The following is a 24,143-nucleotide window of genomic DNA, read 5'->3' as shown; positions in this document are numbered from 1 at the left end:
TAGCTGCTCTACTGGTCTTTCCGCTGTACCCAAATCACAGGAAGTCCTGGCTGGAAGCAACAAAGACAGTCTCTGCTTCAGCCCACCCCAAAGTTGGGCATCTCAGCCCCCTCGTGCTTGGGAACCGAGCGGGTCTGCCCACCTCAGGAAAGTGTTTCGGGTCACGCTCGTGTGAGAAGCAGTGGACAGGCCAATGCAACGCCAGTTTCTTGACAAAGCCAGTTCTCTTGAAGTGTCTGTGGATGGGCGTTCTACGGGCACCATGCTACCGAACCCCTGTCCCATCCCAAACACTCCAAACACTCAGTACTCACATGATGACAGCACGAGACCCACCAATGAAGGGGCCTGCTCGGGGTCACAGAGAGCTGGCGTCAGACCCAGACCCCAAGTCTAGGACTCAGGGACGTAAGGTCCCAACAAGCCCAGACCTGTGGGACTAGAGACATGCTAAGAAAAGTAAAGGGAACAAAACCTTCGTGACCTGTGGCCTTTGGGAGCTCCACCTTCTTGGACCCTATTTGCATGGTGGCTCCGCCCAGAGGGGAGGTCTGGGGTGGGCCCTGGGCCCTGGCAGGTGCTACTCCACAACCCCTGCCAACCTCTGGCAGCAGCCAGGGCCTTGCAGTCCCAAGGAATTGCCTCACATGCTCCTGAAAATGATAACCCCTGGCACCTCTGCAGTGCCCTGTGGTTCATGAAATGCATTTTATGTGTCAGTGACGTTCCCCTGGGAGTGACTTTACCCCGGGGGGACATTCAGCAATGTCTGGAGATGTTTTTGGTTGCCAGCATCCAAGGGTGCTACTGGCATTTAGTGAGAGCCCTGGGATGCTAAGAACACCTTATAGGGGATAGGACAGCCCCCTGTGTCCATAGGGCCAAGGTCAAAAAGCCCTATTGCCATGTTCCATTTGTCACCCCCCCAGGGCCTGATGACAGGGGTATGAGCATCTTTATCCCAAGAGTAAAGAGGCTCAGAGATGACCCACCCACTCAGGCTCCAGAAGGAGCAGGAGATGGTGGAGACACAGGGGCTCAGAGCCTGCTGCCCGGCTTCCATCCTGGCACTGCAATATGCTGGCCGCGTGAGCTTGGGCAATTCACGCGACCTCCCTGTGCCTCAGTTTCCCCAAACCTCAGGTGTCCCAGGATCCCATGGTGAATCCTTTAGGCTTAGCTCCTCATGAGCACTCACAGGCATCGGCACAACCCCTCCACTTCCCCTGAGGCCATCAGGGATGCCAAGGGGCCCTCTGCCCTCCCCAGGAGCTCTGGAGCAGAGCGTCTGCAGGACTCGGAGGTACGGGGGATGTTCTCGACAGCCTTCGCAGGTGCCTGAAGGAGACTGAAGGATAGCAACGCGCTGGCGTTCTGGTTGCCTGGGCAACGTGCCCGCAAGCATTCCGGAGGAGTGAAGTGGTGACAAGCAGTGGGTGGGTAGCACCGTGGGTGGGAATGTTCTCTCCCCAGGAGTGGGGAGCAGGGCTTCTGCGAGTCTGATACACAGCCCTGCTGCTGCGGCCAGGTCCCCAGTGCCCTCCACTCTGCTGGGACAACAGGCAGGCCATCCAGGACTAGTATGTCCCCTCGGCTCAGCTCCTCTCCCTCCTACATCATGCCTGTGTCCTCTCTGGGCAGCACTTTGGATGTGGCCAGCACCTGCCCCAGCAGCTGGGCAGTCTCTCCAGGTACCCTGCGCCATACCTCCCATGCTTCCTCTGCAGGTGGGGACAAAGATCTAGACAGGCCCCCAGCCCAAGCTGGCCCATCCCAGGAGACACGTCATATCCCTCTGGGCAAAAGAACACACTTGGCAAAGCCACAGAGTAAGAGGAGCTGGACCAGAATCCCGCTGCCTGGTAACATGAATCCCCACACTGAAGTCAGTGCAGAATGAGGAAGCTCAGAAGGACCCTGGAAAGCCAAAGGCAGTTCTGCAAAGCCCAGCACATGTTCTCAGCCTGGGCCTCATGTGAGAATCACTTGGTTGGGGAGAGGGTTGTTACAAAAGGCTGAGACCCAGGCCCCACTGTGGCCCCACTAACCAGCCTCTTTGGGGGAGAAGTCCAGCTTCTGTCCTGTCTTCAGAAGCTCCCCTGGGCATCCAGGACTAAGAGCCCAGGGCACAGTCCATCCCCACCTGGACCCAGTTCAGTACAACTTTAACGAGACAGAGGATAGGGTGGTAGGGAAGCAGGGATGCTGGGGCATGCCTGGTACTGGGTGACCCCTCAGAACAGGGCTCTGGGCAGAGCACAGGCACACAGCGGTCCCTTCCCCCATGTCACATCTCCTTCAGGAACTGGCTCATGGGCAAGTTCTCATGCAATCCTGCAAAAAGACCCAGTGCACAAACGCACACTTACAGAAATCTAGACTAAAGAGAGAGGAGCTCAGGGAGAGAGGATGGCACCGCGCACTGAACCATAGCCCACGCGGGCTGAGCAGCGGCTCCACACCGGGCACGGGGCTCAGAGCCCTGCACGGCTGGCTCCGGGAACCCTGGGGGAAGGGCTGTTACTCTCATCTTTCACAAGAAAGAGAAGCACAAAAATAGCAGCTGTGTGTTCTCTGGAAAGAAGTCTCTCGACACAACGGAAAGCATGGAGGAGGCAGGCACAGAGCCGCGGGAGGGGTGCTGGCAGCACGCGCTCCTCCAAGGCTCCAGGTGTTGAACCGTCATCCCTCTTACACTGCGAAGTACGCATCCCAGTTGCTCACGCGCGGCTCCTGGGGATACACACTCACTGCCCGTGATCTCAGCCCTGACACGGGGACTCACAGGGACGAATGCCCGGCTTCCAAAGCACCCCCCGAAGGCCTTCTACCTTTTGGTTCTGTTGCCATCATGACATTGGCGTGTACAAGAATCACTGCATTCAACGTGTGTCGAAGCCACCCAAGGATGGTGGAAGACAGGGACAGAGTCGCTGCTTCTCAGAACAATAAAAGCAGACCCATCATGGGCTCCACGGGTTTCCCAGATTGGCGGAGCGGGGAGGACGGTGGCGGTGGCGGTGGCGGTGTGGAGGGCTTGGTGGGGACAGGAGAGCGAGCCGCCTGAGGGAAGCCCTGTGGCCAGGGCCACGGGGGCCGAAAGCCCAACTTCACAGCCAGCTTACCAACCACAGGGGCAGGGACCTGTCCAGATACCGTCTCCCAAGGTGGTCACGTGCTCATCTTGTTCAGGGGGATAGGATGATGACCAGAGCTCAGCAAAGCTCTTAGCAGAGGGCCTGGGACTGGCTGAGGCTGGGACCTGGGGCTGGGGGCGGGCAGATGACCTTGGAGGTCCTTCTGCATCTGTGATGTGCAGATTTCATACCTTCCACCGTCCAAGCAGACTCAGTGCACCTGCGGGAGCCCCGAGGTCCACAGCCCACCACACATACTTCACCATCCTCGGCCCTTTGCACCCAGGCATAAATGAGACTGAGGGAAACGGGCCCTGGCAGGCGATCAAGGGACTCATTCAGTGGCTGTTGCAGGGTGCAGGGCCTGTGGTGGGGAGGGGGCAGTCAGGGCTCCTCTGTGGCCCACCTGACGTCCCACCTTTGATCCACGATTAGGGAAAAAATGCAGTGGTAACTTGGAGATGAGCTGGACTTGCCAGAAGTGCATGAATCATCCATGCAAATCCCCCAATGTAGGTCACGGCTCCATCTCATCTCCAGCCACAGAAAGTCCCCATGTCCCCGTCAGGAGAGGCTGCAACAAGGAGAGAAGCCCTGCTCGCCCCACCCCGATGCCCTGCCTGTGCCCAACCTGCAGATGGTAGGCACCTAACACAAGTGGGTCTAACACAAGCCCCCACAAAGGGGCTGTAGGCGAGGCCATGGGAATGCTGCCCCAGGGAAGTGCCCACCCCGAGCATCGGCCACAGCCCCAGGACAGCCCACCCGGGCAGCTCCCACTTACCCACCCACGGCCCTAGAGACGCAGCCCCTCTCCCTGTCATCAATGAGATGTAAGTGGGCTTGCCTAGGGCCACCCCTGGTGCACGGCACCCTGGGCACCCTCTGCGGCTGCCTGCCCCATCTTGCCCCAGGCCTGGGTGCAGAGTGAGGCGAGGACAAGCTTCCAGACGGTTTCACAGTCACAGGGAGCTGGAAGGAGCTCTGCCTGACTCAGACATCTCTGCTGCAGCCACCATCAAAGGGTCCCCAGGCTCTGAACACAAACGGTGACAGGCACTCACGAGCTCTAGAGAGCAACACTGAGCAAGTGCGGGGCAGTGTCTCAGAAGAGCCTGCGTGTGAACCAAAGACCACATCCGGGGGGCTTCTGCTTCCCAGTCTTGCTGTGTCCTGTGGGGGACACAGGACTAATCCGATCCCTGAGCAGCACTCCTACATCCTTGTGGTGGCATATACCCCAACACACACACACAGACGCACAGACACACCAGACACACAGACATGCACACATTCACACACATGCTTGTACATGGATAAGCCAGGAATGCACACATACGTCCAGAGAGAGAGACACACACACATGCACTTGTACATGCAAACACATGCATACGTTCACACACAAAGTTGTTCGTGGATAAGCCAGGCACACGCACACACACCCTGACACACATGCGCACACACACTTGTGCACACACAAACACGTGCACACATTCACACACAAGCTTGTACACAGATAAGCCAGGGACACACACATTCACCCAGAGATACACATAACACATGCACGTACACACACAGACATGTGCACACATTCATACCCATGCTTGCACAAGAATAAGCCAGGCATGCACACATACGCTCAGAGACACACATAACACATACACTTATACATGCAGACACATGCACATACACACGTTCTTGTTCACAGATAAGCCAGGCATGCACACACACACCCAGAGACACACACACATTTGCACACACACAGACATGTGCTAACATTCACACACATGCTTGCACAAGGTTAAGCCAGGCACACACACCTACACCCAGAGACAGACACACCACACACATACACTTGCACATGCAGACACATGCACACTCACACACAAGGCACACACAGAAACATACACACACATGCACACACATTCCCATCCACCCCTTTCTGGTTCCCTCTCCTGCAGCGGAGCTGAGAAACCCCACTGTCCTGGCCACCTCCACCAGGCAAACGCCGTGTTGCCTGAGTCTCCCGCTGGAGTGTCCGGAGCTTGGCTGCAAACACGGCTTGGCACAAAGCTAATGTGACAGCCACCGCTGGCGTGGGGACAAAACACTGTCATTTGGGGAAATTCTTCCCAAAAGAACCCAGTGGAGCCAAGCCAGCTGGGTCAGAGCTTCCAGTTCTTCCTGACGAGGTCATCCCATCCTGACACTGTCCCAAGGAACAGGTGTCACAGGAGTTCTTGCTGGAATGTCTTGCTGGGGGCATGAGAGCTTTCCCAGGAAGGCCCAGGGCTTCTGGGCAGCTGTGACTTGAAAGGGGAAGAATGTCTCTGTTTTCTGGGAAGGCCAAGTCCCCAGTGCGGGGCTCTGATGGACCAAGGGCCAACCAGGCCTCTGTCCCTATCCCCATCCCAAAGCACGTGGCTTCAAGCTCTGGCTGGTGCTGTGCGAAGTCCCTGACCACCTGCCAGTTACTTCCAAGAGGGGCTCAGTTGCAGACACATGGCATCATCCTCTCATGAGAGGGTTTCAAATGATTCTCCGGAAAGTTCTCCACCTCGTGCCCCAGCATGGATGGCCGCAGGCTACTGACAAGTTCCTTGGAACCACAGTTCTCTCTTGTGGCATCAATAACAAGCAGGCCTGAGTCTGTATCTTCTCACATGCATGCATCTGAGCTCCGCACTCCAAAGAGAGTTTCCGTCACAGGCGGGGCAGGAATGGTCATTCCCGCTGTACAGACGGGGACACTGACAGGGATAAGTGGAGGGATATGGGGATATGAGGGGCAGAGCTAGGACCTAAGTCTGCTTGGTCTCCCTGTCACCCACACCACCCTCCACCATCTTGGGGGCTGCTCCCCGGCACAGAAATCAATGATCCTCAGTTGTCATTGAACATCATTCACCAGGAACACAAGACCCAACGCTGGTCCCTGGGTGCCAAGGTGAGAGCTCCGTGCCCCTCCCTGAGGACAACCCACACTGATTTTTATGGGAGTGGGGAGGACGAAGTGAAACTGCCACCTGTGGACCTGCTATGCACGAGCTGGGCCCTCAGGGAACACTGCCCTGGTGTGAAGAATACACCCCAACGCTGGAGCCCAGAGATGTCCTGTCGTCTGTCACAGTGGGACTCTGGGTAAGATCTTCTGGAAAGGGCCTGCTTCCACACTCCCCGGGGAGTCTGGAGCCCTCGGCTTGCCACCACACCCCGCTCTATGCACACTGTCAGGGTGACCTATGACCGCTGAGTTTCAAACTCAGTGGGCCTGACCCCTGGCAGTGCCGACAACACCTGCCCACTGCCTCTCACCACGGGCTGTCTTCTCTCGGGGTCTCTCAGGTCCCCGAGGCCCTGTTGTGGGCTGAGGTCTGTCCCTCCAAAATTTATATGTTGAAGTCCTAACCCCGGGACGTCAGAACGGGTCAGTACTTAGAGATCGGGTCTTTAAAAAGGTGATTAAGGGATCCCTGGGTGGCGCAGCGGTTTGGCGCCAGCCTTTGGCCCAGGGCGCGATCCTGGAGACCCGGGATCGAATCCCACGTCGGGCTCCCGGTGCATAGAGCTTGCTTCTCCCTCTGCCTATGTCTCTGCCTCTCTCTCTTTCTCTCTGTGTGACTATCATAAATAAATAAAAATTAAAAAAATAAAAATAAAAAGGTGATTAAGTTAAAATGAAGTCATTAGGGTGGATTGTAATCCAACGGGACTGCCGTTCCTATAAAAAGAGGTGATCCAGACACAGACATGCCTGGAGGGGCCACTCCATGAAGACACGAAGAGAAAACAGCCGTCTACACACCACAGAGAGAGGCTCAGAGGGAACCAGCCCTGCCAACACCTCGACCTCAGACTTCCAGCTTCCAGGACCGGGACAAACTAACTTCTGTTGGGTGGTGGGAGCCGGCCCATGCGGGCACCTTCCCTCCCCTGCTGCTTCTGCCTCAGTTCCCCCTGGGGGTGGTCGGGGCTGCCGTCCGCTCGCCATCCCCGCCCGGGCATGCGGGGGTCACTCGCAAACACGGTCCCACCTCCTAGGTCTGCAGTCGTCTGGCTGCCCCAGGCTAACCGCCCTCCGGGCCAGCCCTGCAGAACCCTACATGGCCTCTGAGAACCTCTGCTCACCGCACAACGGAGCCCCCATCAGCGCGCTCAGATGGCAGCATAGCCCGAAATCTAAAGCCAGCAGATCCCACCTTTCCCTCCTCGTCCTGAAAGCACACGTTCAGCAAGTCCCATCCATCCCTCCCTCCCATGCAGGGATTCTCAGCCTCTGCACTCGCACCTCTGGGTGGGATCTGTCTGCCTTGGGGGCTGTCCTGCGCACTGCCTCCACCCACAAGATGCTAACAGCTCCCTTCTCCCCCCAAGTGTGTCTAGACATTGGCACACCTCCCCCAGGAAGCGCCCTGCCCCTCCCTGGACACCCTCCAGCCCCCAACACCCCCCTCACCACCTCCAGGAAACCCCCTACTCTTCTCTGACTGCCCTCCACCTCCTATGGGGTTTCCTCTGATGCCCAGAGTCCATCCCGACTAGTATCTGCCTGTGACACCCCATTAGGTGGGTCTCTGCATCCTGCAGCATCAAGGTTCCCTCAGAAGCTTTCTCCCCATAAAATAAGAGAGGAACCTGGCCTCAGGCCTGTGGTGGGGAGACAGGACACAGAAAACTAAATTGCAGCCTGAGGTGGGAGCTTATTAAGTTTGATTATTATTTAATATTAATTACACTTTAATACAACCGTTAACTGTGCTTCATAATTTTAATTTTCATCCAATTATTCTACAACCATTGATTAAGCAACGACAACGACGGTCTCTGGGGATCTAGGAGCAAGGGAGTGATGTCCTCACCCTCTCTAACCCCATGTGCAGCTCAGGCTCACAAATGTGCCCTCAGCAATCATTTATGGAGGGAGAGAATGAGTGAATGCATGCATGAATGAATGAATGCAAGTCAGGAGCATGCAGTTCACTTGGGGAAAACAGGCGCTTTGGGTAACAAACGACCCAGAGGCAGATCAGTCAACGTTCTGGGGTGGATTCAGCTCTGTGTGGGCAATCCTGGAGGGCAGCTCAGAGGCAGTGATGGGTCTCAAGTGTAAGTTTATGAGGGAGGACACGTTAGAGCTGAAGGAACCCAGGCTTGATTTGCGGGGGCCACTTCGGGAGGCCAACAGTGGTCAGGAGAGCCTCAGAAGAGGGCAGGCAGCAGGAAGTACCAACACCCATCTCTGGGGACACTGGGTGGCCCCTCAGAAGTCACAGAGGTCACTGCTGGCACAGGAACAGGGACCACTCCCATGGTCACGAGCTGCATCGGTCCCCACAGCAAGCAATGATGGAATGACACCCTGCCTCCTGTGCCTCAGCCTCCCCATCTGAACACAGAGAGAGGCGAACTTCGGAGAACACGCAGGAAAACGGGAGCCAGGGCTCCAGACCCAGGCTCTCAGGCCCCAGAGCCCAGGCTCGCCACTGCTCCACATTCTGTGTCATCAACATGAAGGGATGTGTCTGGAAAATGATCCCAAGGGAGCTGAGCAACCGTGAAGCCTCGCAGTCCCCGTGACTAGACCCGGTGGGTGGAGGAGGGGGGTTCAGCTGCTCCTCTCCTGACCAGGAACCCCCTTCCACGTGCCATCACCCACCTCATGAATCACACCGACACCATTTCTCTCTGGTGGATCCTGCCCATCGCCCCAAATATGGGTTTGGGGCCAGAGGGAGGGAAAAGCTGAGAGAGGCATGTGGAGGAGGGCAGAGGGCCATGGCACGGGCAGTAGAGAGACACGCCAAGGCCCCCCCGACAGCCCTCTTCCCAGACACGAAGGTGCAGGCGGGACCTAAGGGCAAGGAGGAGCCTCCATCTCCTCACCTGTAGATGGGGTATCTGGGGGCCCCAGGGGCCCCTCCTGTGGTTGTCCCCCCAGACAGTCTTCACACCCAGTCTCAAAGCACTTGCCCATGGCTCTCTCCCTGCTGTGAGCACCTGGTCATCTCCTCCTCGTGCCTGGATTCCTCCTCCCACACCCGATCCCGGTGCCCAGAGTGAGCTAGCTGACTGCTCTGACCCCCCAGCCAGTGCTCACGTCTGTGGGGGTGTCTGCAGAGGACCAGCTAACCCCAGCATTTCCTGGGCTCCCATTGGAGCTGGAGCCTGAAACCCCACAGCCCACCTTTCTCTCTGGACACCCCCTTGGCTAGCCCAGCACGCAGGTCTAGGAATTTCCCCGAGATCTGTGTGTCTGGCACTCCCAGAGCAGGTGGGCAGCAGAGGGTCAAGGGGGCACATCCTCCATCCACCCCCAGCACTGGTCCCCCGACCGACCAGCAGCACAGAGCACCCCATCCACGGCCTTGCAGGAGCCAAGGCCTGCTGCCCAGCCCTGGACCAAGGGGGCTGGTCTGCAAGGCCCTCGCCTGGATTGAGAAGGCTGGGGGAGGGACCGGGGCTTTGAGAACACTGGACACGCTGCAGCCCGGGTGTGCCCCCTTAATAGGAACAGGGTCATGCAGAATGGAGATGGCCCTTCTACCAGAAACGGCTGGGAGCGTCCCACAAGTGCCATTTCTCCGTGTAGACCAGGAGGCAGGGGCAGCTGTGGAGGCTCTCCATGGGCCCATCCATGAATGGACTAGAATACTACGCAGACTGGATTAAAGGAAACAAAGCCAAGGGAGGACCCAGACGCCTGTCGGGGCCCGATAAATGGGAAGGGGCCCTGTCCCTCTCCACTGGGACAGCATCTGTCCCCAGCAGGCCCCAAGGTGAGTGAGGACAGAATCTGTGATGTCCTCTCCCTCTTGGGCCTCCCCAGGGCTCCTGGGGCAGCTCCTGGATTTGGATCCACAAAGGACAAGAGGACCACTGACTGCCACTCCACCTGCTTCTGTCTCTAAAACAGGAGCTAATGCAAAGATCTGGACCCCCCGGGCACCTCCGCAGACCCCACCCAGCATCCCAGACCGCAGCTACTGATGGTAGCAGAGTGAGCAGCCCTGGCTAGGGGACAAGGCAGGGCCCAGCGGGCTGATGTCATGCCCTCCTGTGGGATCCAGCTGGGGGCAGCGCCCCAGAGGAAGTTTTCTGGAACGGGCAGTGGTGAGGCCCCACCCTTGACCCGATCTTGTCCAGGGAAGGGACTGAATCTTACTGGTCTCTGTCACAGAGCAGGAAATACATCCATCGATTTGCCAGGGGTACACGGGGTGCACGGGGTACTACACGTGCCCAGAGCTGGTGAGGTTCTGTGCTACAACTGGGGCAGCCATGAAATCAGGGAGGACACAGAGCCAGACAGGGTGGGAACGCCTCCTGTCCTTGGAAGGGAAGAAAGAACCACCCTCTTCCCTGACCTGTCCCCTCCAGGGGCTTCTGTCCTCTGGGCTCGTGTGCTTCCCACCAGCCCACTTCCCCACCGCTCCGTGTGTCCACAGCCAGCCTCACGTGTGCCGAGCACTCAACAGTGTGGACATTCCCTCTGCTCTGGATGTCAGAGCCCAGTCGTGTTTTGTGGGCTGGGGAGCCGATGTCAGAGGCCCAGCATCTCACCTGGGAGCTCCCCCCACAAAGGAGCTGAAACCAAGCCCTCGGGTCCCCGGGACCCCAGTCCCCAACTCCTCCCGGCTCCCAAGGCCACCACTTCCAGGGGGGATCCATGGGAGGCTGTGCCCACGCCAGGGCCCAGCCCAGAGTCGCAGAACTGGAGGCTCAGCCGGGGAGCCCCTCTCCTGTGTGCAAGATTCCACCAGGACCCCTCCCCCTTCTGCATGGAGAGCAGTCCTGGCTCTGCCACCCCCCAGGTCCCGGTGGCTCTGCAGACCCCCACACTCGCCGTTCCACTCGGAGACGCGTATGGTGGTATATCCAGCTGCTTGTCTGGTTGTTGCCCGGGCAGCCCTCCGGCAAGGGACAACCATTTGGCCACCCTAGTCAGTTGAATTCTTCCCGGGGTCTGTTCTGATTTCTCAGTAACCCTGTCCTGTTTGGGAGCAAAGGATGTGGGTGTGTCACTCTCTCTTCTCACTCGCAGGACTTGTTCGGGATGGCCTGGCTCCTCTAGGCGATCTTAGGAACACTCCACAGGAAATAGTGTCCCAACCACCACCAGCGTGCCTGCTGGGCCCGGAGCTCTCGCCACCCCGCGCTCAGGGTAACATAGGAGGGGGACCCACTGTCCCCACCCTATGGCCAGGACAGCCTCTCAGACTCTGGGGGGGCCAGCACCCCACACGGTGTGTGCCCTGCTCCCTGTCCTTGGTCCCTGGGGGCGCGGGGCCTGGGTCTCCGCGTGGGTGTGACTCCAGTGCGAGGGTAACTCACAGCCTGGGAGCCGAGCAGTGAGCATCATCCAGGCCCTTGTTTTCAGAATTCTATTTTTAACTTAATCACTTGTTTGTTTTTAAGCAAGAAGCTACACCTTGAGTGTTTTCACTAAATAAGTCTGTGTTTGCCGGTCGATCAGTGTATTTAAATTCCTCCCGGGATGCATTTCAGGCCAGGACTCCCCCTGTCCCCCATCTCCCTGTGTCCCTCTCTGTTCCCATGTCCCCATTCCCCCCATGTCCCCCTCTGTCCCCGTCACCCTCTGTCCCCCACTGCCCCATCCCCATGTCCCCCTTGTCCCCCTCTGTCTCTGTCCCCCATGTCCCACTGTGTCCCCATGTCCCTCCCTGTCCTCTGTGTCCCCCTCTGTCCTGCTGTTCCCCATGTTCCCCTCTGTCCCTCTGTCCTCCTCTGTCTCTCTCTCCCTCCTCTCTCTTCTCCCCTTTCCCTGTCTCTCCCCTCTTTGGGGTCAGTCTGCCAATCCCCTAATATATATATTAGTAGCCATCAGGCCTGCCCGTGCCGGATACCTTCGGGCCCTGGGGTAAAATACACCCACGGGCCTGGTTGGTGACTATAAGTTGGTACCATGCTGACCAAGGCCCGGGGCAGCCCGAGACATCCTTACAGCCCCACCAGGTGATGGAGGAACATCTCCTTGGGGACAGAGTGACCAGGTACATGGGGGAGCCAGGCTTCAGCCAGGCCAGCCTCCTCCCAGCCTGCACACATGTGTGGTCAAGTTGAGTTCATGTCCACACTCACCATGGCTCAGCCAATACCCTGGGCCACACACCACCCTCTCCAAACCCACAGCCACCTTCATGGGGCTCACAAGGTCACACTCTGGCTCCAACAGAGCCTAGCCCCGAATTCCTCTCCCTGTCCTGGCTACCTGCTCCTGCATCCCCTGGCCTTGACATAAATGTCCTTTCTTCTGAATGCCCTCCTGTCACCCCAGAAAAGGCTGGGCCCCTGAGAAATGTTCTCCTAGGTGCACCCCCTCATCAACAGCTACTTAGAGCTGCAATCCTTCCCTCAGCTGGTGGCCCCAACATTCTGAGTCTCTATTCTGTTGGCCTCCCCAGGACCTCACCCAACACCCACACACAGAGATGCCCCACAAGTGCTGATAGATGGATGGATGGACACATGGATGGGTGAATGGATGGACAAACGATGGACAGAGAGATGGATGCGTGGATGTATGGATGGTTGGATAGATAAGTGGGTCGGTGGGTGGGTGGATGGATGGATGGATGGATGGATGGATGGATGGATAGCTGGCTGACTAGAAGGAGAAATGGACAGACGAAAAGACTGATGGACATATGGATTAAATGGACGGACAGATAAAGGAACGGTGCCAGTGTGTCTCCCCTCTCATGGGATGTCGCACTACATTTGCCATCTGCACCAACTACTCAGGTCCTGGGTGCTCTTCCTTCTTTCAATGACAGCAATGTTCACATATAATTCAGTTCAGCACTTAACAGTGTGGCTGAGTGGTCTATTCCACATGTGAATGTTCTCTTTTCTTAAAGAAGCCATAATTACAAAGGACAGAAATTGTCCCTATTCTTTGTATGTTCTTTGCCTGGCTTAGCAACATTTAACCCTTGCCCCCTCCACAATCAATGAAGAAAAGATGTTGGGGCAGCCCGGGTGGCTCAGCGGTTTAGCACCTGCCTTCAGCCCAGGGCCTGATACCTGGAGACCCCGAATCGAGTCCCGCATCAGGCTCCCTGCATGGAGCCTGCTTCTCCCTCTGCCTATGTCTCTGCCTCTCACTCTCTGTGTCTCTCATGAGAAAATAAAATAAAATAAAATAAAATAAAATAAAATAAAATAAAATAAATAAAATAAATAAAATAAAATAAAATAAAATAAAATAAAATAAAATAAAATAAAATGATGTTATTTAGGTCTTTTATTTCCAATCAAAGAGAAAACTAGGACCAGAGGGAGAAGATCTAGTATGCAAACTCCAGGGGTTCCAGCTCCCACCCAGAGGCAGTCCACCAGGCTGCTGCTGCCCAGGATCTGCCCTCACGCTGGGCCCAGTGGATTAGGGCTGAATCAGTGTGTTGAAGCCGACAGAAGGTGTGCCAGTATCTCTATATTTTTCTGTGCTGGGCTTAAGGGAAACCTACTCTGAATTTCAGCTGAGACAACAGATAGTTACGAGATATTGCAAAAATGATCCATGGTTTCCCTCAAAAACATCCCCCAGGATTCTGCTATATGGTGAGTGTCCGTGGTGGACTTCATGAGGTTTTCAAGCCCTCAATTCTATATTCTTACTCTGATGATGGTTTAAAAAAGCAAACACTTCCTACATTGTTGAATAGACTCTGTAAGAGAAAGAATACAGACAGACACCCAGCAGTCTCCTAGGAGGAAGATGCCAAGCCAAGGGTCAGAGAAGGAACAGGGCTCTTGGCTCCTGTCACCACCCACTGCCCCAGTCCTGAGACTTACTGCAGGGCTCCTGTGGGGGACATGGCTCACGGCTGGCAGACAGCTGTCCTGGTCAGCTTAGGGGTAAGGAGTGGACAGCAAGGACACTAGTCCAGCTCGGGGGCGCTGACCTTCTGCTCTGATCCCTCTGCAGAGCAGAGACCACCCTTTGCTTGGAGGCTGTAATCCTAAAAGGAGGCTGATACATGCCAATGAGTTACACTGAGGGATTGGAGGGATTGGTGACTTCCAGAGGGACAAAGGGGACAAACAGACCAGGGGCTCATCTTACCCCAGACCTAAAGGCTGGGGCCAGCATGGTGTCCTGACCATAGCCAGGAAGGGCAGGCAAGAACCTTCTGGAATAATGGCCTGCCCACATTAGCATCTCAGCCAATCTCCTTATTAATTTGCTGGCACTGAGATTGGTAGAATAGTAGGAAGGGAAAAAAATTCCTCAGAATCGGTGAGGGATGGCGGAGGACTGGGGTTTATCATTTCACTGACGGAAGCCCGGTAACTGTGTGGGCATGCTCTCGGATGGGGCTGTTCTAGAGGCACAGATAGATTAAGGGACTTACCTGCACTCTTGGGGAAGAAAAAAAACTTGGAGCCAGCCCCTCTTGAGGTTCTGGCTGCAGAAAGGGAGACAGGGAGGTCAAGGGTAGGAATCTGGACCCTGACGCCCAAAGGGCTCATCTGCTTGCTCCCTGCTATACCACACGGTAGACGCGTCTGGGCCTATGGCACACAGACCACCACGCTTCTATGTCCTCATCTGTCAATCACAAGTGATAGGGGAGGTTTTCAGGAAGAGGAGGTGAGGGACACAAGTCCCTGCACACAGCAGGCACTCCAAGGGATGACACTGCTATAGTGGGTGAAATGGCAGCCCCCAGAAAGAGACATCCACATCCTAACCCCCAGCCTGATAATGTGCCCTTATTCAGAAAAAGCATCTTCGCAGATATGATTATGTTCAAGGTCTTGAGTTGAGACTCTCCTGGAACTACCCATGAGTGCCTTAAATCCAGTGAGAGGTATCCTTACAGGAGAAGGCACAGGGAGGACATGTGAAGGTGGAAGCAGAGAAGGGAGTGATGTGACCACAAGCCAAGATGCACTGGAGCCACCCAGAGCCACCAGGATCTGGAAGACAAGGCAAGATCGTCCCCCTGAGTCTTTAGAAGGAAGCATCGCCCTGCATACACCTTGATTTTGGACTTCTGGCCTTCAGGGCTGGGACAGACTCTGTTCCTTTTGTTCTGAGCTCCCCATCCATGGCACTTCATTGCCATAACCCCAGGAAATGCACACCACAGTGATCACTGGATTCAGGGCCGCAGAGTGGAGACAGCCCTACTGGCTATGAAGACAGTGAGGGTCGATCACTCTACCAGTTCAGCAACTAGTTCAGCATTAGCTGCCTCGTGCCTGCATCTGCTTTGTGGGAGAAGACCCCAGGGAAGAAGGAGAAGGCCCTGCCATCCAGGGCACTGTTTGGGTTTACCCAGGGAAAACAGAAGGCAATCCCTAAAGGAATGAGTCCTGCCAAATTTGGTGTGCTGCCTGGGTCCCTCTGTCTGTCAGACACTTCCTGCCATCCCCAACCTGGCAGAGGCTGCAGTAACCAAGCAAACAGACCTTGAGCCTGTGGCCTCAGGTTGACCAGATGGCTTATCACTGGCCGCCAACAACACCTGCCCCCTCGGTTGGATGTGCGGCAGGGGAGGCAGAGGGGAGGCACCCACAGTGCACGCTAAGGTGGCACCAATGAGCCTGTGTGTCCCCTGCCTGGCAGCGGGTGGCGGCCCTGAGTGGGGTCTAGATCTAGATCTCTGGTCCCAGGAAGGAGCTCCTGCCAGCAGCAGTTTGAAGACAGAGACGCTGCGTTTGGTGATCTGTCAACGTTATTAGTTAGGATGGTGGCTGCCGCCAGGCTCCCACAAATTGTGATATACAAATTGTTAGCAGCTTGCAGACCATTTGCAAATAAACCATCGCAGCGAGGCATTAAAAGATCCCCTAAATAAGCATCCTCACGGAAGGTAGTGACACAGGAGCTTGTTTATATCCTTTCTGCTTGACACCTGTTCCATCAAAGGGAGGCCCCGCTCGTCCCATGGAGAGGCTGTGCAGGCAGCATTTAAAATGCAAAGATCTGCTGATTTTTCATACGGAATTATACAAATGGAACTGCTCTTCCATTTTATGATTGAATTAGGTAATGTATTGATGGTGCAGAAAGAACCAAGGTTATGTCCTTGTTTTTCATGATTTATGGGCTTGGAGCATTTCACAGCTCCTGGTTCTGGACACAATCTCACTAACATGCGTCGGCTGCCCAGGGAACACTGTCGCATAGACACGGGATGGCCGTGGGATGGACAGGGTGCTGGGCCATCAGCACGTCCTCCAGAAAAGTCCTGCTAGGAGGGGAGGCCCCAGCTGCAGGAGGTTGGTTTTGTCTCGTTTTGTCTTTCCTCCTCCTGCTATGATGACTTATGATGACAAAGGCAGAGGACAACTGCCAGGAACCGGGTCAGACTCCATTCTCCGAGGCCTTCGACGGCCGGCTGCCTGGAGGTCGGGGAGAAGAGCTCACTGGACCCTCTGTTCTGCTCCATCTCAGCCCTGCTCACCATTTGGTCACTGCCCCCAGACAAGCTGCAGGCCCCCTGCCTCAGCCTTCCCACCTGGGAAATGGGAGAGACACGTGTCAGCCTCTGACACTTAACATGCAGCTCTGTTTAGAAGCAAATGGTGAGCCAGACATGCTTGCAGAAAGCTTCTTGTCCCAGTATTGCACCCAGGAAAGGCAATGGGCTTGGATGCCTAAGAGGCAGGAGGGAAAGAGCTCCCTGGAATGAGGATGTGCTGACAACTTGCCTGAGTAGCTCCATCCCCTCCTTTCTCCTCCCCCTCCAGGCTGCTCACCCCCTCCATCCCTTCCCAGTTCCTCCCCTCCTCTCCCAAGCTGCTTGCCCCCCTCCATCCCCACCGGTCCTCCCAACAGGCAGGCAGGCCTGGAGCTGCCCTGGACCTTGCTCCCTGAACTCTCCCTCTGCAGCTCATTAAGCTGGTGGCCAGGAAGGCAGGCCCTCATAAAGATGGCCATGTAGTCCCTTGCCCAAGGCTCGAGGGGAGCCTCGCGGCCTATTCCTTCCTGCCTTCCCTGTGAACTCTTAAACCTGCAAGATGTGCTGAGCCAAGAGCAAATGAACGGAGGACGGTTTCTGTGGAGGAAAATTATCAGCTCCTTCACAGCTGCCCCTGCACAGCTGGGGGTGAGTTCCTGGCCCTGCACAGGCGTAGGGTGGCAACAACCTCGGAGCCTCAAGCTCTGCAGACCGCAGGAAATTAAATCACTGGACTGAGCCCGCCATGCCCACCCTGGCAGCCCCAAGGCCCGGCCCCTCTTGGCCCTTTGTGGAGCTCCTGGGGACCTTCTGCCCAATTGACCTCCCTCTACTCAGTTCCTCTTTTCCTGCCCCTGACCCCTTCTTCCCACCCCCCCAAACCCCTGCCTCCTGCCCCCGACACCCTGCCTCCTGCCTCCAACCCTCTGCTTCCTGCCCAACCCCCTGCCTCCCGCCCCTGACCCTGTGTATCAAGTTCTCCTGACCCTTCTCATGCCTTATCCACCTAGTTCCATCCCTGGGGCTTTCTGAGGGCAGTGACAGCCCTTTTTTCTGCCCGTGACCCCTGCAACCCTTCTGGAGCTGGGACACAGGCCGTGACCCCAGATGGTTGTGGAATCAGGGAGAAAGCAGGTGCAGCTTCATGCTAGCCAGGTGCCCCAGGGAGGTCTTCCAAGTACTTCATGCCAGAGTGCCCAGGGGGAGCCAGGGTGGCAGGCGCTCAGCATGGGAAGCAATATCCCCTAAAACACATGGAAAGCACATGTCCTATGTCTCCCTGCTGTCCCAAGTTTGTGAAGTCACACTTGCTTTTCGCACACATCAAGGTCACAGAAGATCCACCAAAGCAGGAGGGACAGGCTCAGAGGCCCTCAGAGGGGGTCCCCAGGCCAGCGGCATCAGCACCGCTACCTGGGCCCTGGTAAGAATTGCAGTTCTTGGGCCTCACTCTGGTCCTGCTGCATCAGACGCTTGGGCCCAGGAATCTGCATTCCACAAGCCTTCCAGGGCGCTGACTCCGAGTGCTGCAGGCCAAGTGGGCATCTCAGCTGACCTTCACAGAGTGTGTGCTACAGGCAGGCTATCCATGGCCTTGGTCGATCCAATCCTCCCACAGCCCTGAAGGACAAGATGCTAATGAACCCCATTCTACAGATAACAGGAAAGAGGCCCAAGAGGGTGAAGGATGTCCGGACTTTGGCAGATAATGCAGTTGGGGCCACAGCGAGGAGCAGAGGGAGAGCTGGGGCCCTGGACCCACACAGGGGCTTATTGCCATCCTCATCACAAGTCTAAAACCCCACAAAGGGCTCAGCATGGCTCTGGATGCCATGGGGGTGGGCATGCAGGAATCACTCCGGTGGGGCAGTCCTGGGTTTCAGACTGCACAAATCCAGGCAGACTCTATAGGGTGCTGTGGAGCCAGGTTCAAGAGTGAGCCTGGAGGGAGGTGAGGGGCCTGGAACCAGGCTGGCCTGGGTGGGTTGATAGGCCTCAGGCTGGAGAGGGGAGAAAAGGGGGTCTAGGTGGAGGCTCAGGTGGAAGGAGGCAGCCACAGGGGGCGAGGCACCCCCGAGTGTCCCTGAGCAAGGAGACTGTAGCCAGGACGCCCACAGTGGTGACAATGGCTCACCAGCTGTGGAGAGCCCCATGCCCAGTACAGCCCACCGTGTACCGCAGCATCTAAGGCAAATGCTGCTGGCATGCTCAGCATCGCCAAGTTGGCAGATGGGGATGTGTTGCCCATTCCTGGCATTGCAGTGCCAGTCGACTATGGCATTGTCAAGGCACTCGGCGCCAGACTCCCTGGCTGCATCCTGGCCCCTCCCGGCCGTGTGACCTCATGAACTTCCTGACCCTCCTTTGTCTCAGTTTTGTCATCTGCGAAATGGGGACCATCACAGGGTGCTGAGGAAGGCCCACAGCCCATGTCCAGCACGCAGAGTAGCGCCTGGAACCCGCTGGCCTTTGCAGATGGGGAGACCGAGGCAGAGGATGTGAAGAAGCCCGCGGAACTGACTCGCGCTCCCCAGGCTGTCCCCAAGACCCCAAGCATGCCACCTTCCCGCACTCGGCTGCCTCTTCCCTGTGGAAGATGGACAGAGGTGCAAATTTGCGACACACCATATTTCTAAAAGGCCTTGCTTCTCTGGAGCAAAGGGCATTGTCAGGAGGAGGGGAGGGGGACTCTTCTACCCCAGGAGCCACCCAGCCTGGGCCTGTCCTCTCTGCTCGAGCTGGGCTTGTCTGGCCAGGTGAGCAAAAACACCCCGAACAGACAGAAGCTTGGCCAGCTCCAGCCAGACTCCCAGCCTCTGGACGCAGGCCGCTCGCAAGCGCCCGCCTGCCCACCCGCCTGCGACTCCTCCCAGAGGCCGGCCCTGGGCAGGGTGTGGCGGGCGTCCTGGCCCCGCTCTGGCAGGCGCTTGGCCTCCTCTCCTTGGCCTGTGGCTAGCAGACGGGGACGCTGACAGGGTGGTCCAGTTGACACCCCTCTCTGCTGCAGTCTGTGGCGGTTTTGCACACTGTCCGTGCTGCCGAAAACACGGGCTTCCGAAGGGCTTCACCAAACACTGCGGGCATTTAGCGGGCTGTGGGTTAACAGTGGGGCATTTCATCAAACTCTCTGAAATAACACTTGATGTTTGTCCAGTCTAGACAAAGGGATTTTGTATGAGTTTGGCTGTTTAATCTGAAACCTGCACCTGTCTCTTTGATTTATTTAACTCTTCCCTCAGGATTTTAAGCCAATAATGGGTGCTGGAAAACACTCCATTTCAAACAGAACTTGCTCAGAAGTTTATCTTTGCAATATTTCTAAATCCTCCCGCATTCTAATGTCAAAGATCTATTATTTAGCTCCCGTATCGTATAGGTTATAAGACACTAAACTGTAATCCTGCAGAGAAATGTTCTATTTCTACTCCCCTTCAGCCAAAAGTCCATATAAAAACACCTCTAGGAAGACGCCGGTGCTGGAATCAAAGCTCCTACGTGGAAATGCTATGTGGAGCTTCACCATTCTTCCTGGGATGGAAACAAATTTTGTATGTCTAATATATAACAACTTGAGTGTGCCTGAAAGGACAACTGTGATTCTTGTCTCCAGACAGTCATCTCTGCCCGGCAGTAGCAGCAGACCCACGGTGACTCTGCAAGGGAGCAAAATGGACAGCAGCGACCTGAATGGTGGCTAGAGACCGGGCCAGCAGGATGGTGCTCCTTGCAATCCCATGCTGGTCTATTCGTTTGCAAGCATCCACCAATGCAGGTGTCCGGGGATGGAGGAAGGCCAGGCCCAGCAGACCCACAATGGGAGGATGGAGATAAGTGACCTTATCTGGAAATAGGGTATTTTAAGATGGAGTCAGTTAAGAACAGGTCCTGCTGGATCACAGTTGACCATGAATCTAAGACCCGGTGTGAGGACTAATTTCATGTCTGCTGGATTGGGGCGCCAGACACTCAAAGGTCATTCTGGGTGTGTCTATGGGCTGTGTCTGGATGAGACTAATATTGGAATCAGTAGACTGAGTCAAGCAGAGTGTCCTCTCTGATTAGAGTGGGCCTTGCCTAACCCGTTGGAGAGCTGAACAGAACAACAACCAAAACACAAAAAACCCAGAAGGTTCTCCCTGACTGCACTGAGCTGGGACAACAGTCATCTCTTGCCTCCAATTTGAACTGGAGCACCAGCTCTTCTTCGGGTCACGAGCCCTCTGGCTTTCAGGATGGAGCTAACGCAGGGGGCCCTCCCGGCTCTCTGGCTTGCAGACTGCAAATCTGGGGACTTCTCAGCCTCCGTGATCACCTGATTTAATTCCTCATAGTAAATCTATGTCTACTTACACATATACACACGTCCTCCTGGCCCTACTTCTCTGGACAGCCCTCATACCCCTGTGTCTTTCCAAGAAGGAGAGATGAACACAGATGGAAGCAGGCCTTGGGAAGACCGAGCCAGACACTACAGAGATGCAGCCACAAGCCAAGATGCCCGGAGGACTGCCGGTGGTCGCCAGAGACTAGACGAGGGGAGTATGGATTCCTCCCTGGAGCCTTTAGAAGGAGTGCAGCCCCATGGACACCTTTATCTTTGGCCTCTGGCCTCCAGGACCAGGAGGGAACAAAGTCTCCCTGTTTGAAGCCCCCCAGTCTGTGCTGTTTTGCTACGGCGGCCTCAGGACACTGATCAGCCATGGCCACTTAGGATCCGAGGCCCCTTACCAAAGACTCCCATTCATTCATTCATTCATTCATTCATGGTGTACTTGAGGGTCCCTGTTCTGGGATCTTGAGACACGGGGTACAAGTTGACATTCTAGAAAGAGGAGACGGATAAGACATAAACCAGGCAGAAGGTACAGCCGATCAGAGGGTGATAAGAGCTCTCAAGAGGAGGCTGTGTCAGGAAACAGGACATGGCACACGGAGCAGGGAGAGTGTATGAAACAGGGCTACATCTACCACTCCGGGGAGCTCAGGTGCCCAGCCCAGCACTGCCTCCAGGGCCTGGGTCTTCATCAGCAGCTCACCCTTGGTCTCGAGGGCTAACACAGATCAGGGCATGTACACCTGATCCCGTGTTCCCAATACTCGCTGGGTGGCCTTGGCTGAGTTCCCAAGCCTGCCTGTGAGCTGGTTTTCTCAGCCGTCGAACAGGGATAATGGCAGGGTCACTGGACTGTCTGAGGATGCAATGAGATGTTTCAGGGCAGGTGCACCTGGGTGCACTGGGTCCTGTGGAGTCTACAACTGTTAGCAGTTATTTGGAGAACCCCAGACAGTGCCACTTGCCACATGCTGGGCAGACACCGGGTAGCAGAGAGCCATCCCCAGGGTGCCCGCCTCCTGGTGTTCACACATTCTATAATCCACTCCTGGGTGTGGGAGGGACCTGACCCACTTCCAACCAACAGGAAACAGCAAAGGCAGTGACGTCCCTTCCAGGATAACCTTACATAAGATCACAGCATCCCATCGTGCTGGGGGTGGGGGGCTCTCTGGCTCACTGATTTTGGGGGAGGAAGCTGCCCTGTTGTGAGCCACCACTGGGGGAAGGCCACAGGGCTGGCAGCTCACAGCCAACAAGAAAGGGAACCCTCGGCTGACAGCCTTGAAGGAACTGTGTGCTGCAGCCACCCCACGCTCGGCAGGGACCCCCGCCCCAGTCCAGCCACATATGAGACCCCAGACCCACCTGACATCCTGCAGCAGAAGGCCACTACATTAGGCCCAGGCCTCCGCCCCACCCTGCCCCCGGACCCACAGGAGGTGTGAGTTTGTGATGACTGGTTATACAGCAGTCACTCACTAATACAAACATCTTCAGAAACAGGCCGGCTCCACAAGGCATGAACCAGGGCCAGATTTACTGATGCCTGTGACACGCACTTTCTGTGCCAGACACCTTTCTATGTGAGTCATGGATACACGGAACCCGCAAGAATCCCCACGCAACAGGGGAGATTCATCGGGAAGTAGTTTTATGCAACCTCTAGTGCTGGACAAAGGGACGCCTGTCACATTGGCTGGCAGGACATCCCTACTGTGTGGGGGGGGGATGTCTCCCTGCCTCCAGGAAGGGCGGCTGCACCCGCCACCTGCCGGCCAGCCAGGCTGGTCCTCGCTCCCCAGGCCACCAAGAGGGACAGGACACACTTCCCATGTGAACAACAGGACACACCTCCCATGTGAACAGCACATGCTCACTCCGTGTGATGCCTATATGTGTTTCTATATTATATTTACTTTATATGTAAATGTACTTGTACATTTACATTTCTCTGAAAATAATGACTTGGCATTCCAAAGTGAGCTGATAGTTAGCTGTAGGAGCACCGTGGCCAGAAGAGAGGAGTGCTCCATCTCGTCATTGATGGGATATATTGAACTATGGGCTCTTAATGACCTGAACACACACTCACACGTACACTTTTTTTTTTTTTTTGAACTTCAAGGCATTTCCATTTGGAGCATTTTTAGGAAACGACTCTTCCACCTGCTGTGAACGTCAGTTGGCTGACTTTCAAAGAGTTTCTCCTGCAAGCCACGGCTTCACACACCCCCTGCACGGCACACCGTGGTTTCCGATGTTAGTTGTTGATTTTGTTTTTTAAACCCTCCCTTCCCTCCTTCATCCCCTCTGTCTTACACTTGGCGTAGCAGAGCAGGCCAAGAGAGGGTGAGATCCCCAGTGGGAAGAGGAAGGAGAGGCCGCTGGCCAGTTCCCGGCGAGGCCCTCCTCTATCTGAACAGCTCATTTACTACAAATAAAAGCAATTAATCTTAGCAGCACGCTCGGCAGGGCGGCTGCAGAGCCAGGGCAGCCTCTCTATTAGCGGAAGCAGGGTGTGTGCGGTCAGAGCTGGAAGGTGCATCATTAAAGCCCACCCTGACAGTCTCCTAGGGTGCCCCCTCTGCAGCACCCGTGCCACCTGTCATTCAACCTGGGTTACATGCCTCCTCCAGTGGGGAACTCACTGTCACCACAGGTGACTTGTCTCACCACTGGACCTCCATAATTGAGGTCCACAAGCACTGCCGGACACCCTTCCTGACCTATAAGCTCTGTTCTCCTGGCCTTGGAATCCTCCTGACTCTCCCAGACCACCCCTCCTCCTGAATGACAAACTCCTCCAACACGTCCACACATTCAGTGCTTCCATCACCCACCCATCCGTCCACGGGCCACTGTCTAGACTCACACTGGGGACGTGCCAGGTCTGAGCCAGGCAGCAGGATCCATAGGGAGCCGCCACGCTCCTGGAGCACCTGCCCCAGTCTCAGGGAGGCCCTTTGAGATAAGATGTCCGGGGAGGAACATCAGAACAGACACTTGCAGGAGTGAGAACAGATGAGCCAAGGGAAACACGACGCAGCAGGGTACACCAGAGATTCATTCTATCTTCCAGAATGTTCTCTCCCTAGCACTCTGTGGCACTGGCCTGGCCAGGTGATCACTGCGAGGGCACAGAAGGAGAGCAGTGGATGTGGGTCGGGATCTCCACCATCACGTTTCGACCTGCCCCTTGGGCTTCCGCAAGCTCCTCACTCCCTGGGTGGGGTCAAG

The 24,143-nt window shown here is 56.0% G+C and overlaps 1 protein-coding gene across 3 annotated transcripts in view; it reads right to left on the bottom strand.

Annotated features, from left to right (window-relative positions):
- Nucleotides 1-24,143, bottom strand: part of AJAP1 (adherens junctions associated protein 1) — a 123,129-nt gene that overhangs the window by 74,548 nt on the left and 24,438 nt on the right. For 2 of the 3 annotated variants that reach the window (XM_035716520.2, XM_035716521.2), the window contains exon 1: nucleotides 1,199-1,339. The exons of the other annotated variant lie outside the window; for it this stretch is intronic. In XM_035716520.2, coding sequence (XP_035572413.2) covers nucleotides 1,199-1,236 — 38 coding nt within the window. In that variant the 5' untranslated portion in view covers nucleotides 1,237-1,339. Of the gene's footprint in view, nucleotides 1-1,198; nucleotides 1,340-24,143 lie in introns of those variants that run through there. 3 annotated transcript variants of the gene reach the window in all.

Source organism: Canis lupus, chromosome 5 (genome assembly GCF_003254725.2).
Source record: "Canis lupus dingo isolate Sandy chromosome 5, ASM325472v2, whole genome shotgun sequence".
Taxonomy (NCBI): domain Eukaryota; kingdom Metazoa; phylum Chordata; class Mammalia; order Carnivora; family Canidae; genus Canis; species Canis lupus.
This window is presented reverse-complemented; position numbering and strand designations above follow the sequence as displayed.